At 37.7% G+C, this 18,481-nt stretch overlaps 1 protein-coding gene across 1 annotated transcript; it reads right to left on the reverse strand.

Moving 5' to 3' along the window:
* Positions 1 to 12,130: 12,130 nt before the first annotated feature.
* Positions 12,131 to 16,504, reverse strand: LOC107553941 (G-protein coupled receptor 26-like). The gene is made up of 3 exons (XM_016236289.1): positions 15,811 to 16,504; positions 13,968 to 14,081; positions 12,131 to 12,544 (listed from the first exon to the last, which is right to left on the reverse strand). The coding sequence occupies exons 1-3, from the start codon at positions 16,479 to 16,481 to the stop codon at positions 12,280 to 12,282; spliced, it is 1,050 nt and encodes a 349-aa protein (XP_016091775.1). The 5' UTR covers positions 16,482 to 16,504; the 3' UTR covers positions 12,131 to 12,279.
* Positions 16,505 to 18,481: the final 1,977 nt, after the last annotated feature.

Below are 18,481 nucleotides of genomic sequence, written 5' to 3' on the forward strand. Positions count from 1 at the left end.
GGTCCTGGAGGGCCACTGTCCTGCAGAGTTTAGCTCCAACTTGCCTCAACACACCTGGCTGCCAGTTTCTAGTATGCCTAAGACCTTGATTAGCTGGTGCAGGTGTGTTTATTTGGGGTTGGAGCTAAACTCTGCAGAACAGTGGCCCTCCAGGACCGAGTTTGGACACCCCTGGCATACACCATCCTAACCCTCTCTAAAGAAGAGCTTAACTTTAGGTTGTTTACAAAAGAAATCTGTCAGTGTTCTTTTCATTTTCTCTCTTCTTCAGCCCTTTCTTTTTCTCGCGGTAGTTAGCGTAAAGCAGTCACTGAGAGATTGACAGCTAATATTAACCAATACAAAAGGATAAAATCTGTTAATATATAATTGGTAGTTGTGATGCTCATACATTTTTGGTGAGTGCTCCTACATTTTTGCTGGTGCTCCTAACTTTTTGAAGTTGGGAGCACCAGTGCTACCAAGTAAAAAAGTTAATTTCGAGCCCTGTTCCGACAAGCGCAGTCTGCTCTGATTGGCCAGCTGACCCAGTGCATTGTGATTGGCCGAACACCGCAAGCACTCGTCAGAAATGTATCCTTATGGTAAGGCGTCCCTTACCATAATCGCGAGCTTCATCTTTCAAAATAAATGTAAAGACAGAGCCTGAAAGGGGAACAGAGTCGCGTGACAGACACAGTGATGAAGCTGGTATGTGTTTGTGATGTGACCCTCTCGCGCTCTCTCGTGCTCTCTCTCTCTCTCTCTCTCTCTCGCTCTCTCTCTCGCGCTCTCTTTTTCTCTCTCTCGCTCGCGCGCACACACACACACACACATACACGATGCGCAAAACTCCGCATTTGAACAGTCAATAGCAAATACTTAAACTAATAACAAAACTGTAGCTGATTCAGAAGCGCCAGATTGTCATAGCAAAGTCAGAATTACCTCCTCTCCTAGGTTCACGAAACGGTCATCCATAAAATGCATTGCTGTTCTGTTGTAAGTAATCTTAAAGATTCCTAAATGCATCTACTTTCGGAAGGCCAAATAAAGTGCTTTTGCCTAGAAACACACAGCGTCTCCCTTACATGGCTGCTTCAACACTAACTGCAGTTATTGAAACCACCCTTCTTTCTTTGCGTGCACATTTATGCGGCATTATGCAAATATTTCCACATAGTGAGGTAGATATGTGGGGGCGTGTTGGAACGAGGCGTTTTAGGGGGGCGTGGCAGAGTCTTAACTTTGATAAAGAATATCTCTTTGGTTTTGAGACTTTAGTCTTTGCAACTTCAGGGATCTTATCTATGCACAATCAGCTTGTAACACTCCAAAGAGAAAGGAAAACTTGAAATCGCATCATATGACCCCTTTAAAGTATACAGTACAGTAAGTGTAAATGCACAGACTAAATAGTCTAAAATCCTCTTTCTCCAGTGAGTCTAATACATGACTTGGAGGTGAAGTGTCCATTTTTTTGGATGCTAAAATCCCCTGGCCTTGCTTAATATGAGACAGCTATACTGTATGTTAGCCATTTTATTTTGATAGCCCCATAAAGTGCAAAGGCTTATAAAACACACAATAAGACCATTCAAAGAGAATTGCACTGGTAAAATATCTACATTGTAGTGTATCAGACCGAATCAGACAATTTAAGATTCCATCAAAGAACATGGTTGAAACACGAGGAGACGAATTCCACAGAAAGGCCCAAGACACAGGACGTTCGTAAATCAGATCCTGGCGCCGCAGGCCTGAAGCGAGTCCACTAACTGGCAGCTTTGAGTGGCTCACAGCGTTTAAACAAAAGAACACTTCTTGACAATTCCAAGATTGTCAATTTTGGGGCAAGTAATCGAGATTGGTGGTCGAAGAGATGCACAGCATGACCATCACATGTGAGTAATCACGATCACGAGTTCTTTGGATTGACTTCCCCCACCTAGAAGACGAAGAACAGACTTATGAGAGAAATTCGCAAGAGCGGGAAAACTCGGACCATGTGACTGATGAGATAACATTTGATTTATGAATTGGGAGGAGGAATATAGCAACACCCCGAGCTAAGACAGTATCTAATTGGTCAAAACACTGTTTGAGATGTGTCCAAAAGCCCAGTTTAAATACTCAGACACCATCAAATCATGGCTTTTAGTATGCTTTTTTTTAGTCATGCTTTTTTAGTCATAGCTTTTTAGTTATGCTGCTTTTAAGCTTTTTTTAGCTTTTAGTATGTGGCTTTTTTTTAGTTATGTGCTTTTTAGTCATGGCTTTTAGCATGCTTTTTGCATCTAGCTTTTAGTTTTTCACTTTTAGTCATGTGCTTTCAAGTCATCACTTTTAGCCATGCGGCCTTTTAGTCATAGCTTTGAGCTATGCTTTTTAGTCATCGCCTTTTTAGCTCTTTAGCTTCTTTTGGTCATGGCTTCTAGCCATGCTTTTCAGTCATCGCTTTTTGCGCTCTTTGAGCGTGCTCTGGCTTACACGCCAGCTCCTCCAAAACCATGAGGAGAAAGCCACCTAGTCTCGTCAAATTTTACTTCTATTTCTTTACATTAGTTTCTTTTCTTTTCCGTTGAGAGTTTCGTGTTCTGGTTCATGTCTATGCATTTTCACATATTGCTGTAAACTTGGGATTTCCCGTTTTCATTTCTTTAAACTCATTCTTTCCTTACTTTCTCACTTTCTGCAACTTTTGTGAATGTGTGAATGCGTGTGTTCATGTGTTAGATTAGTTTACATGTCTTAGATTTATCCAATAATGCCTTATTTATATTGAAAAGAGAAGTATCTTGTGTTTTGTGCTTACAAATTAATGTCTTAAACTGCCGATCTTGTTACTGTGCTAATAAATAGTGTTTTCACTATACTTTGGATATTAATATCCATTGCAGAATTGATGTTATATGGCTTGTTCAATGAATCGCTGGCCGTCTCAGTGATCAGCCGTAAAACAATGATTCGGTCCAAATTCCCTATAAAATCATAAATGATTCCCTTTGAGCTAAATTTACCTGTTTCCCTTACAACATTAATGAAATATTTGCCATTTTAAATAATGTTTGCAACATTCAAAGCATATTCTGCACTAATTGATACTCAACAATAGAAAAGGATGTTTTTTGAAGCGTGATTGTGTAGATATGGTCAGCGGGGGCTAAGAGGGCAATGCTAACTACTCGAGCAACATTAGCCGGGTTTCCATCCAAAGTTGTGAATTTAACGTATGCGCAAATATCGCATAAAACATTTGCGAACAAGCATAGTTTCCATCCAACAAGTCAAAGAGAACAAAATTGTCACTTCCTAATAAACTGGCACTATAAATCACTAAGAAAAGTAGGAGAATATAATAATTTTCATATATAATAAATTACTTGCGCCTCAGAGCGAGCAGACGAAACGCAATGAATGCAGTCATTGCTTTCGGAGGTGGATGCTGCTGTTTGGGAACGCAGTCGTGTAAGACATTTCAGGGAGACAATTATACAGAAATACTTTGACAGACTTTGCTCGTGCATTTTCGAATGATCATAACAACATTTCAGATGCTGTGGAATGAGATCGGTCCGCTGGTTAGTCAGGTTATGACGTCCCATAGCGCAAAGTCACATGACTTTTTTGATACGCTTGGAGGAATTTATTCGCAAAATGCATTTCCATATCCCATTATTCGCATAAAACCTTTTTCGCACAAGTCAAAATCCATCTCAAATGAGCGTAAAAACTATTTTGCGAATTAAGGCATTTTTATTCGAATTTCAGCGTTTCCATCTCTCGATTCTGATGCGATACTTCAAAATGTGCATAAAAGCAGGGTGATGGAAACCCAGCTATTGTCACCAACTAATGAATTATGTTTAACAACCATTTGTTCAGAAGACCTTTTTGAAAACAGTCCCAGTTTGCCCTGAATATGTGCCCTAAATAGCATCTGGGATTAGATTTACTGTATCCCAAATCATATGTAAAAATGGGAATTTCAAGGTACTTGTCTACTATTTTTGAAGGGTGGATCGGTGCATGTTTTTTGAGTAATGATTAAATGTTATTTTCAACCCAGCCCTAATGGCAATGTAACCGAGCAAAAAGGCTTTTCAGTTCCTATATCTCATTTACATTCTGCATTCATTAATACAACCACTGTGAATACTGAAGCTGAACAAAAACTCTGTAGAAAGATCCTTGGAGGCTGTCTCTCCTTGGTGACGGCCATGGACTTGACCCAGTCAGACAGTCATGGGAATCTGAAAAGTGCAAGTGTGACCCGGCCTTAACCGACTGCTTAACCTCCATCATATCAAATTTCTCCTCAGGACTGTCAGGAATATAAGGGCTATGTGTATGTGTATGTGTGTGTCTGTAGATAATGAAATCAGGTTTAATGTGTTTTCAGAGTGCGTGTCACTCCAAGGCCGATAAACCAAGCGAGTTGTGGGTGTGTGAGTTCGATGTGATGCTTCCTTCCAGGCTTTAGGTGCTATTAGAGATTTTGACCATATTTTCTGAACCCTTCAAACATTGCAATCAAACACAATCATGCAAACAGCATCGCCACTATCACTTCCCAGCATGCATATGCAATTCCCCCAGTCAGTGTGGATCATGGGATTCATAAACTCCTCACTGCTGGCCTCTGGATCTGGCCTGATGAAGCTTTCATCCGCTTCACTGACTCTGACCATTTGGTGAGTTAATTATAATACTATTCCTGTCTCTGTGTTTATTAAATGCAAAGTGATGAACAGAATAACAGATGTTTCTATAACGACTCATTTGAATAGATTATTAAAATATGCATCAGATGTGTTCATTGACGTGGTGTGACTCGCTAAGAGTCAAGAACAAACTCCTGTTCATCCACAGAGCTGAAATTTGATGTTTGAGCTGCATAATTGAACTAATTTCTCATATATTTGCCTTAGCCATTACTCTTTTATTTATTTTTTAAATTTTTTTACAGTACACAGAATTGTGTGAATGCCAGTTAATTAACTCTAATTGCTAGTTAGCTGTGAGTAAATTACTGAAGGCAATCATTAAATCTCAATTATGTGATTGGTCTTGTGGAAATGTGGTCTTTTTATAGCATCTATAGATGCAAGCCACTACTATGAGGCTCGGTCCTACCCCTGGACATTTAAATTCATATGGTTTAGGTCCTTTTTCAATCAAACGTCTAAAATGGCTAATCAAGGTCATTGGTTTCACTTGAACAACTCAGCGGGAAGCTATTGGTGACTTGCAAATCAGTTCTTGTAAAAATGTGCAAGATTTAATCTATAATGCATAGTAGTGAGGGAATGTACAGGGGAGGAAGGGAAAATCGCAATTATGGCCCAAGTTTTGGCTCCTTCCTACTGGTCTTTTGGGTTGCTATGGAAACATTGAGCACTAATTGCTTGGATGCTGGGGATATCTTTTGAACAACCTATCAAGTTTGTGCGTAGGGGTGTGTGTGTGCGTTTGTGAGCACTAAACTCCTGACAATTTGACACCACTTGCCAGAGCTATTTTAAACTAAAAGCGCAGTTTAGTAATGCTGGAAGGAGGTAAATTTTGTTGTATAGAGCATCTGATTGCAGCTTTAAATGTCGTGAGTAAATTACTTTCCTCAGATGACAAAACAAGTTCCTGCCGCAGTGGAACGAGAACCATGTGTTCGTTTGCATGGACTGTACCTATGCTTGACTCAAAATCCAGGCTATTGCTAAGAAAACATCTCCTTAATATAATCCAATGATGAACAGGCTTGCAAACTACGTGGGAGGAAAACTTAATAAAACAGACAACAAATATGTAAAAAGCTGTTATGAGCACACAAACAGACGCTGCAATTTCTGTCTGTTTTGCAGGGTGTCAACCCAGTTGTAATTGTTTTCTCCCTGTGAGGAATTGGTATAGTCTCTTTTCTTCTGTCTGGATCTGTACTGTCCTTGGAGTGAATTGAGAGAAGTTTCTATAAAATACTGTTGGATTGTCTGTGCAGCAGATGCTAATATAAGCCACAGTATAGGACGATAACATGTACTATATGCAAGTTTTATTAAAAGTTGAGTTTTCTTGGTTTCTAGCAAACGTCACATAACATTTTTAACAAAAACACTTACAAACATTAATTGAAAAACAAAACAAAAGGGACACATAGTGTATCAGTGTCTTATTGGGCAATGTTTTTTTTTTTAAATCGGTACAGGTTAGATAGGCCAGTATTAAATATTTAATTGTTCATTCTCATTTTCTCCTAATTTTACATTTAGATCATCATACACTAATTGTAAGCAAATGCTTAAAAACACAAATCATTTACATGTTATTTTAAATCTGTTAAGTATAATCTTAAGAAAATCTCACAATGAATGTCTATTCATTCAAAATACTGTACATTATTTTACATTATGTACTGTACGTATAGCGTAATAACTTTATAGAATTTAAAAAGTATTTAGATTTTTAGTTTATTTGGACACTATATTATTTAATTCTAATTTCAGCCATGAGATGAAAATAATTATGAGCTTATCGGTATTGGCCAGACATTTAATACCAGTGAATCCATATTAAAGTACTAAATGCTAGTATTAAGCATGCAATTACAACTTGGTAATACATTTTATCTGCATACTTTCTGATGTAATTATAAATCTGTTAAATGTAATCTTTAGCAAATCTCAAAATGAATTCATTTATACAAAATACTGTACATTACCATTATGTATGTAATGTAATAAATTCACTTATAGTATTTAAAACAGTTTATTTTAGTTTTGTTGTGTTTTGTTTTTAACTTTTAGACAAACTATTATAGAATTTTAGGGTGTATTCACACCTGTCTTGTTTGGTTAGATTGATTCAAACTCAAGTTCGTTTTCCCCCCTTGGTGCGGATCTTTTGGGAAGGTGTGAATACAGCAATCACACTCTGGTGCAAACCAAACAACCATACCAAGACCCAGCTGAAGAGGTGGTCTCGATCCGGTTCCAAACGAACTCTGGTACGCTTGAGAATTTCTGTCCAATGAATGGATGACCTTAAGCACACGTGTGGTTTTATTTACAATTTCTGGTTCACTTGCAAAAAGGTCAGTGTGAAAGCGAACCACACCAAACAAAAAAATCTACATTGTATTTGGTCTGGTCCAATTGACCAAAGCAAGTGAACTAGTGGAATTTCCTGGTGTGAACACACCCTTAATTTCAGCCATAAGATGATAATAATTATTATCTTATCTGTATCGGACAGAAATAAATATCAGTGCATACAGAGCGTCATTGTTCATGTTATTGCCCTAATTCATATTTTCCTTTAATTTGTCCCGGTGTCTCCTGGTATCTCTTACAGACTCTTCATATTGGTTATTTCTCCAGGGATTTAGCTGTATTAGCTCAAATAAACCTTTGACTCTGTTCATTTATAATGGAGCCCACAGCAGTCATTCTCAATATACCATCAGTCTGTGTATTTGTGTCTGCATTGATCACTCTAAATGCCCTTCTCTTGTGGATGCATGGTTTCAAAGCCTTAAAGGAAGTTTTAAGTTGTCTCACGTTCAGGTCCTCATTACATTTTAGCAACTACAGCAAAGAAGATTGGTGGTCTGAGAACAAAGCATCACTGCATGATCTCCTGCTATCTGCAGACAGGGATTTGAAGTGAAAACAGCACATCATCTCTAGAAGATCTTGTTAACCCCAAAGAAATCAATCTTTAAATTGATTCCTTTTTGTTCTTGAAAGAACGCTTATTGTGATGTCAGAGTAGATGCACGTCATTTTAGCTTGACCCTGTTGTGAAGCTGTGCAGTTCGTGAGTGGAAATGAGAGAACAAACTGACAGTGCTCTGTGTTTTCCTTCTCTTTTTTTACCCCTCTCTGTCTGTCTATCCACTTGCTCAGTTTTTAATTGGGCTCACCGCGTGTGTGCCTAGAGAGTTCTGTGCTGTGTTTGTGTGGGTGAGTCTTGGAGCAAATGATAGTAATTTAGGGATTTCAACTTGTGTAAATGTTAAATGTTTGTACATGCATGTCCCTAAATTACTATGTTTAAGTGTCTGTCTGCGTGAATGTATGTGTAGAATTGTGTAGAGTTTATTACTTCATCAAAGCTATAGCCCACATATACTGTTCATCAAAAGCTAATGGTGGGATTGAGGGTATTTTAGATGTATAACAGCAGGAACCTTTATGAAACAAGGAAACATGTAATAAATGTCGCTAAAGCGACTTACAAATGAGGAACATCACAAGCAATTTATCATACTAGAGCAAACAACACTCCGTATGAGACTCTAAGCTGGAGCACAGAAGCTAGAGAAGTGGTAAGTAAAGAGAAAATTAAGAATTTTTGTTTTCATCTAGAATTTATTTATTGCAAATGCTTTGGTTATGGTTTGTAATCTTGCGTTTAGTCTCACATTTTCATGATAATTTGTTGAACAATCTTTCAATTAAGTAAAGTTGTGATGAAACATGATTTTTTCAAATGCCCAGTAAACTGTTAGAGACAACAGATGAGGTATTTTGTTTTGTGCCACTGGTTATCTTCAAATTAGACTACTCCAGTATTGTCAGTCTACTAGAGCTATAACTAGAGTATTGGCTGTTTATTAGTACTTATAAACAGTGCTTGGAGTGGAAAAAAAAAATGCCGGTTCCCCCCCCCCCCATTTATTTATTTAATTATTTATTTATAATAAATAAGTACTTTTTAATAATTCACAATGTATGTATAATGCCACAATCAATCAATCAATAATTGAATAAAAGTTTTCAGTACAAATTAGCACAAGTCCACTAAATACCACTAAATCGCATGCCTATACGGATCCATTCAGAATCGCTAAATCTCTGACCACCGCATAATCAGCGTTCATTATAAAACACTCTTGCATTTAACCCAAATACACACTGAAAATAATAATTTTACTGACATCTGGACCTAAGTCACCATTCTTTCCGCAATCGCTGATGAAATCGGCCGTGTTTTCTCTGCATTAGGCTGTTTTGAACTTACTGTTTGATCGTTTACTGGATCCTTGGACTTTGCAGGAGTTTACTGGTTTAAAATGATGTGATTGCAAAAGCCTGCTTCTTTTAATTTTAAGATATTATTTTCGTTATAAAGTACTGATTCAAATTAGTAATCAATGCATGACCATATTCTAGATCTATTAACCCTTTTTCATACCTGAACATACAGTGGTGTGAAAAAGTGTTGGCCCCCTTCCTGATTTCTTATTTTTTTTGCATGTTTGTCACACTTTAATGTTTCAGATCATCAAACAAATTTAAATATTAGTCAAAGATAACAAGTAAACACATGCAGTTTTTAAATGAAGGTTTTTATTATCAAGGGAAAACAAAATCTAAAACTACATGGTCCTGTGTGAAGAAGTGTTTGCCCCCCAGTTAAAACTGTGGTTTATCACACCTGAGTTAAATTTCTCTCGCTACACCCAGGCCTGATTACTGCCACACCTGTTCGCAATCAAAAAATCTCTTAAATGGGACCTGCCTGACAAAGTGAAGTAGACCAAAAAATCCTCAAAAGCTAGACATCATGCCGAGATCCAAAGAAATTCAGAAACAAATGAGAAAGAAAGTAATTGAGATCTATCAGTCTGGAAAAGGTTATAAAGCCATTTCTAAAGCTTTGGGACTCCAGCGAACCACAGTGAGAGCCATTATTCACAAATGGCAAAAACATGGAACAGTGGAGAACCTTCCCAGGAGTGGCCGGCCGACCAAAATCACCCCAAGAGCACAGCGACGACTCATCCAAGAGGTCACAAAAGACCCCACAACAACATCCAAAGAACTACAAGCCTCAGTTAAGGTCCTTTTCCCTTAATAATAAAAACCTTCATTTAAAAACTGTATGTTGTGTTCACTTGTGTTATCTTTTACTAATATATAAATGTGTTTGATGATCTGAAACATTAAATTCATATATTCTCCAAGGCTGCATTCATTTGAGTACATAAAAACTGATATTGTGAAATCTCTTTTTCCTATTTGAATTATGTTTAAAATGTAATGCATTCCTGTGATGGCAAAGCAGAATTCTTTAGCAGTCATTACTCCAGTCTTCAGGTTGACACATTCCTTCAGAACTCATTCTAATATGCTGAATTGGTGCTCAAGAAACTTTATTATCATTATTATTAACAATGTTGAAAACAGTTGTGATGCTTAATAATTGTATGGAAACTGTGATACATTTCCCCCCCAGTTTCAGTGTTGGTGTGATTACTGTCTTTTGCCTTTGTAGGCCAGTATTGATGGATCAGTGAGAAATGGGGATGACATACTCAGCAGTGGAAAAACCCATAAAATTAACACAATAGAAGTGATAGGGAAGACCTGAGTAAGGACTGTTTTTAGAATCTGGGGGCTGTCGAGGCTGGATTCTGATGTAATTTTCATCTGTTGTTTGCATTGCAAAAGGGGGTGGTGATGAGGAGGGCTGTAATAATTACCCAGAATTCTTTAGTGGTCTCATTTCTTGCTGTTCTAAAACGTCTGCCTTCACGCTCTCTACTTCTCTTTTTATGGTTCCTTCTTTTCTTTTTCTTCTGAACCTGCAATTATAGGGACTTCTTGACTCCTTCTCTCTCTGTTGTGTGCTTTCTGAGCCGGAGCATGTGTGCAAAGTGCAAAGCTGTCTTCGTTTCAGTTGAAAAGAGGAGGGATGAAATCTGTTTTAAACTGTTTCAGAAAGTAATTGTCTCTCCCATATTACTATCGTTCTCTCTATTTCTCCTGCTTTGGAATTTAACTTTCCATGCATTTCTCTTCATTTTCTCACACAGAAGGAAAATTAGAAGGTAAGAACTCTGTCAAAGACCAAATACACCAGATATGCAGAGTAAATTGGACTTCTTTACTTGCATTTCATTTCATTTCTTCTGTGCTTTGTGCTCTGCAAAAATCTGTCAAACAAATAACAAAAAACTCTGTGCTCTTTTCAAACACACTGTTTATTGTCATCAAAGTCACAAAGATATTTATGTAGCAAAATTTAAAACTACATTGTTTCCTGTTTAACAAAAATAGACATGTTTCTTTCTAAGGCTTTACATTTGCACGAAAGAAAAACATTTAAACGTATTTTTTTACATAAACACCCTCAAAGTGTAATAATGTTCCCACTTCCAAATGTCACATATTCGCACTACAAAAAGTAAAACCATACATATTTACTATAGAGTGACATTCAGTTATAAATTACCCTGTATAAATGATTTATTCTTTAAAAATACAAAAATGTATATGCATATATACAGTACATAGTCAAAGAACAGCATTGTAAAACTCAAAACGATTAGGGAAAGAAAAATTGTGACTTTCGGTTTTAATCTTTTGCAAGTAATTTTTTTTCTGTATCTTGTGGCCAGTGTTCCCACACAGAGAACATTAATTAAGTAAACCCATGTGACAGCACTTCAGGCACTTGCACAATATCTTCACGGATAATTTTCAGAGGCAAGTAAGAAAAAGAGACTGTTTATGCTGTCAGAATTTAATCCAACATTTTTTTTAAACTGTATTGTTTCACTCTCAATAAATACTCGTTTTATCTCCTTTGTTTATACCCTTTGGTTTACACAACATGATTTCTCTATAATTCTCTGCTGAAATGAGCTTGTTAACTTCATGAACTTCCTATAAAATTCAATCTATGCAGGTTTCGTTTTAAATGAAACAAAATAAATAAAGGCACCATGATAACAGGCCCACCCATTGCTTTTGGGCTTCATATCTAAACCCTGAAGATACAATTCATGCTACAAAAAAATCAAAACCACATGCCATTGAGTTTCACTAAAACATCATCTAGAAAATATTGTTTCTTATTCTGTTTTGAAAAACTCACAATGCGATCTTGTTTTCTCACATTTGACCATGGGATACAGAAAGTCAAAGCAGTCACCTATTCATAAGTCTAAACAGCACTTTATCACTATACCATAAGAGACAAATCAGACCACGATATGTAATAGGCCCTACAGATTCTTTTTGAATGTTAGCTAACTAGCAGCTTTTGTGAATTGCAGCTTTACAGAAGTTTGATTTCAGAATTGATTGGAGAAAGATAGGAAAATAATTAATACTTTTATAAAAAGAATCTCTTTTGCTACTAAAATTTCTTGCTACAGTTACATCTTGAAATCTTTTTGAGTTGAGAAATGCAGAGCCTGGTATCCCGCTGTTTCCTCTGTCTTCATTGATCTCTTTCCCTCCAGAGTCAGAGCTCTACCTTTGTGATCGTTGATCTCTATAGCAACAGGAGTCCTCAGTTTGTAGGTCTGGCTTCGACTTCCCCATCTTTTACGATTTCCTTGGCCCTCCCAATCTTTCCATTTTCCTGCTGATGCCCGGCTCCATTCTGGGAACTGCGTTTCAAGAGTCGATTGATGATGTCACTGCAAGTCTTCCTGTACTGGTGTCGTAGAAGAGAGTAGACGAAGGGGTCACATGCAGCTTTGCTGTATGCCAGACTCTTACACAGCACGCCCCAATATGGATTAAATGGCTCCGTCACAAATAGCTCCACGATCCTAAAGACATGACACCCACATGAGCAAGACAAGGTGCAAAGTCCGTTCTCTGCAGTTAGCACATTTTCACTATCTTTGCATATGGAGGGTTATACGTTTGGTTAGCAGAGGTAGTGAATGCAGAACAATTTCAGTTTTCAGTTTGCTTATGTGGGGGATAATCTGTGACCAGAATGGGACACTAACATTTGCGCATAAAAATTGCTTTTGACAGGAGCTTCGAGGAAGAAAAGCTGCAGCAAGATTCAGGGATACACCAGACAGTTCATCCTTCCATCTTCTCTGAGCTTACCCAGGTTATGTAACATGCCTAGTCAGAAGGCTCTTCTTCATTTTGGCTTATGAGTCAGGTGGTCATGCATGACCAGAGACATTAGTACGAGAACTACAGGCTTCACATTTCATAACTTGTAGGATACTGTAGAGGAGACCAGTTTTTGGGAAATGTTTACAAAAATATACTTGTAATTAGATTATATCACATTTTAAAATCCTTATTAGATTAGTTACTCTTTAATGGATTGCATGATTACATATTATTCACACAGAGATTTTATGAGCTTCATAATATTTCAAATTAACAGCACATTTGCGCGTTCACAGTTCTCTGATGTCAGTTAAATGATATCACTGGCATGCAGGTAAACAAACTAAATATTTTTTTATTTATAGTGCTTTTATTTTAAAGTAATAATTTTTTTCCTTAAGTTCAAATTTTTATGATTTGAGTTAATTAGCTTTTCATCAAACCCTGCAGTTCCTTCAAACCCCAGTTTGGGAAACCCTGACTTTTAATGCACTTTGTGTTGTTGATGATAAAGAATATAATAGAATATATTTTATTTTGATGTCAATTTGGTACACAATGATTTTATTCAAATCTATGTGATAAACCAGTTAGGTCAAAAGAAATCTAAAAGTAATCAATAATTATATTATTATTATTATTATTCTAGTAATCAAACATTTTATTACCTAAAATGTGTAAACTAATAGATTTACATTATAGACTACAATTTTAGGTAGGTACTTTGTAATCAGTAACGGACGGCATTACTTATTAATTGTAATGCATATTTGTAATGCATATTTTGATGCAACATTTAAATTATTACTATGCGTTTTATCTATATTACAGACACTTTTCAATTTTGCTTTAAACACGCATTGTTCATTATAGCTAAAAGAATTAGTACCATAAAAAGGTTTTAATTTAAAAAAGTAATGTTCAGAAGAAGAATCAATCAATTCAAAGAATCAGTAATGTGCCGTAACAAAATGGAAGATATGTTATGAATGCCCCTGGTCTGCTTAATCAATACGCAGTGTCCTCCAGCGTATTAGTATTATATCAAGCATGCAGCTAATAACATCCAGGGATCTCAACCTAGCCTAGCCCAGGGGAGAAAAGCAGGTGGCTCACCTGGTAATGACATAAGGGGTGAAACAGACGACGAAGGTTCCAATGAAGGTACTAATTTTGCGGGTGGCTCTCTGTCTCCTCCTTTTCTGCTCCTCCAGACAGCGCTGACGAACACTGGACAAAAGTTATGATCTCAGTATTATGTTATTATGCAGATGAGACAAGCTCACTAGACTGACTTTTATCCAGCTTAAAACGGATGTTATTTAAAACCGTATCCATGCACCAGACTTCACCAATGACAACATTAGGAACCTTCTTCTGACAAAACATTCAAGAGGCCTAACAGCTGTTCCCTTAGAGTGAGGATGTTTGCCCAGGCTGTTTCAGTGAATCATTGAAATGTCAGATTACCTTCATCACACCTGCAGTGGATTATTTAACACTTGCTCACATGGTCACGTCAAACAGAAGTACGGTGTGATTAGTTAGTTATTTCAGTCTATAAAAAGTTGTAGCTTTTTATTTATTTACAAGGATGGCAAAAGAGCCAACAGCTGGCAGTCATTTTCCTTTCTCTTTGCATGTGTGGAGTGCTCTGATACATCCCCTGCCTGAACACCAGATGTGCTCATTACATGTGGTGTGTAGGGCTATTGTGATTACTCGTTGTCGGTTAATAAGTTATTAGACAACATGTTGCCATTGAAAGTCATCCAGAGCTCTGGGCAATGAGCTGATGATGTTCATTCTCTGACGAGCACAAATGTCTCTTGATATCTGTTGGCATGTGAAAGAGGTGTGTTCAGCCACAATATTTGGTAGCTATTATTTTAAAGTAGAAATTGTTGATCACAGTTCTATTTATGTTTTGTGTTATTGTACCAGTTACATTTGTGACTGTGATTTAGTTTGAGGGGGCCAGTTTGAGTTGCTGATGTATTTTTCAGACTGTCTTGATTTCATGTTGACATTTTTACATAGATAATGTGAATAGTCACATGACCTGAGCTGTTCAATTCCAGTTTGATCCACTGAAATATTATGCCTTTGTCAATGATCAGTTCAGTCTCTAAATCACAGGACACGTAAAGTGTCTGTTTACGCATTTGTGTCATTTTTTCAGCTCCACCAGTTACAATTTTGACTGTTTTAAATTAATTAATTAATTTATTTTGAATATGTAGTTTGTTTCTGTGATATCCACAGAATAAAATACATGTTCACTTAGTTAAGAACAATTATTTAGGATTCAGTAGGTTCAAATCCCTGTCAGATCTAGTAGAGGGCTGTGGACCAAAACTGTGGTGCTGAAACCCAGCAGCTCTAGAGTTTCTCTGGCCTCTAGACTATTTAATATTTGAGTGCTGAATATGTAATTATAATATGTATTGGTGCAGACACTTAAAATGAAAAGCAAAATTTGAAGATAATATTAGTAAGTTTAACAGTCAAAAAAGTTAATTAAGTGTTATAAATTGAGTATATAAAGAAAAAGCATAAAGGGCAATTAGGGAAAGAGGCATTCCCAAAGTTCATTGTACAAACATTATTGGTGTTATTGGTTATGCACATTTGTTTGGGTTTTGTTGCATTTTAATGTTATATATTTAGAGTTTACAATGTTTGTTAACATGATGTTTGTGGCAACATTTGAATTATACTGACTACATTTGACAATTTTTATGAACTTTTAATCAGCATATGGTTTATACATACGTGTTGTTATTATATAACCTATTTGATTAAATAACGTATTGACAGTTAATATAGCCTATGTAAAACAGGCCGTCGCCAATATCTTCATCATCGTCACTGTGTTTCTACGATAAAGTTCACCACTGCTGCCAATTTTCTTTTTATTTTTAAGCGTAAAAATCTGCATATTCTCACTCATTCTTACCTCGGGTGAATGTCCACTAGCAGTACGAGCGTTTGCATGGTTATCACGTCTATGCGCTTACAGTGAAAGCGCGCGACTTTGAGCACTTTCAGATACGTGACGCAGAGCACCACCGACACCAACAGGAACGTGAGTGAGTGCAGCACCATGGTGTAAATCGCGAACTGCGTCTTGGCATTGACCGCCCTGCCGTTACAGAGCGTGCACGAAGCGTACAGCTGATGGTAGCCCACCCAGGAGAGGCACGCGGCAACCACAGAGAAGGACAACGAGTGCATCCACGTGTAAGCCAGAGCGATTACAGCGTCCCGGTGACGGATCCTGGAATGGTAACTGAGAGGGAACACCACTGCAACCCAGCGGTCGATGCTGAGAGCAGCCATACTCAGCATGGAGTTGGTGGTCAGGAAAGTATCCAGAAACCCGACCACCTGACAGAAAATCTGTCCTCCGGGATGTGCATTACTCAACACACCGTAAAGAGTCAACGGCATGCTGGAGGCGGACAGAAGCAGGTTGCAGAACGTCAGGTTGAGTATAAACAACCCAGGAACCTGCTTGCGAATTTCTGCATTGTACAAGAAGCAGATCAGCACTAGCACGTTGGACAGCAGCGACACAACGATGATCACGACGAGTAGGAGAGAGAGCGCGAGCTCCGCTGTGTGCATGATGTTCCCCGCTCTTAAAGCCCCTAACTTTGAACCGCAGCTCCAGGACAGTTCATGACGGGGAACTAAATTGCATCAATACAACTTGTAGATCCCCCAACGCGATATCCGCTTGTACATACGCGCGAGATGCACGGCCTTCCATGACTCCGACCTCCGTTTAGTCAGCGAAGTGTTGGGAAAATCCATCTAAACAATTGGAACGCGAAATCTCAAGAGAGGACGAATAATCCGCTCTCCTTCTCAACCCAAAAGGAATGCCTCGCGCAATTGCGCAGCTTGGGTTTTGCGCGCTTCTAATGCAGAATTCGCCCTTGAAACAGCTTTATATGTCAAAATGTCACCCCCCCCCCCCACACACACACACACACACACACACACACACACACACACGAAATGCGCACACGTGACCTAGCGTCAAAAGAATCGTCAGGGAATTAATTTTGTGGAGAGGACTAATTTTAGAAAGTGTTTATATTTGTCGAAGGGAACTCTTTCACGTCACGATGAGGCAAAAGCCCTGGATCTCGTGGTACAGTTTTGTGATTCGCTCGCGCACACAGCTAAAGTCCTACAAGATCTTGAAGAGTAATAGGCGCTTTTATGCCTTTAGAAACGCGATTTGTAACGCATTTAGTTTCGACGTTTGTAACTTGGTGGTTTGTAGAACTATGCGATTCAAAGTTTTATATAATCCATATTTCCCTGCTGCGAATCAAAGAAGTGTAGAAATCTACTGCTTATTGTTATGTGTCAAGTAATGTCAAGTACAAAGTCCCCAATCGTGTACACACATTAAAAACATGGAGATTTTAAATGGGCATGCATGAATTTATTGTGGTAAACTTTCACATATGCTCTTAAGATATTCATATCAGGCACATGTTGGTTTACTGTATGAGTTTGGCTGAAGACATTTTGTCCACCATTTAACATGCTGAGAGACACCATGGAAGCTGTGAAAATTAGATTTTTCATTTCAATCTCTGACAATCAAATGTTTGATTCATATCAAAGAATTCCTAAATAGAGTGAAAAATAATCACAACAGCAAATGGAATAGCTAGAGGCAGACACAAACAGAAATAGAGAGTGAAGCAAGGATTTGAAGTCTTGCGACTTTTAATTAAAGCTTTGGTAAAATATTGATTTAAGCTACCTTGGGGAGAAATAGGCTGTATTTATTGTTCAAGCCAAATCATTTCCAGCATACATCCACACATAATCTGTGCTTATAATTGAACAGGTAATCTTGTTATTGTTGGATTCTATTAAAGTAGATTGCACTTAATTACAATAATAACGATACCTGTATTACTAATATGAACAGTCGATTCTGTGACTTGGCTCTGCATTCGAATAGAAAAAGAGTTGGAGGGGAGAGCCAGGCTTTGATGCATTTGGCTCTTGTTTGCCTGGCTGGGGGATGTCAGATGAATTTCCTGTCACTTTGTGTGCATGAATCTGTATGTGAATTTGTACATGTGGACATGTCTGTGCGAGTGCACGTGTGTATGTTTGCATGTCAACATGTAGGGCATTACTTCATTTAATAGTATTCTTAATTATAGCACTATTTTGACTGGAATGAAAATGACATTTGAAATGTTTCCCTTTTTCCAGATACTTTGCTAGGGAATTATTTTCGTTAAATTAGAAAGCAACCCTGACATTTACTTTTACTGAACCAGAAGATCAGTTTACACACACACACACATGCACCCACACACCAGCCCAGATTCTAATGTTGGATGCATTTCTAACTGACTGCAGTGTCGCTCTTACAACAGAAACCCCTGTTTGCACTGTAGCATGAAGAGATATGCGCACACACACAGGTTTGTTTTTATGGTTTATGGGGACTCTCCATAGGCGTAATGGTTTTTATACTGTACAAACCGTATTTTCTATTGCCCTACACCAACCCTACCCCTAAACCTACCCCTCACAGGAAACTTTCTGCATTTTTAGATTTTCAAAAAAACTCATTCTGAATTATT

This window comes from Sinocyclocheilus grahami, unplaced genomic scaffold (genome assembly GCF_001515645.1).
Source record: "Sinocyclocheilus grahami isolate Dianchi unplaced genomic scaffold, SAMN03320097.WGS_v1.1 scaffold18.1, whole genome shotgun sequence".
Taxonomy (NCBI): domain Eukaryota; kingdom Metazoa; phylum Chordata; class Actinopteri; order Cypriniformes; family Cyprinidae; genus Sinocyclocheilus; species Sinocyclocheilus grahami.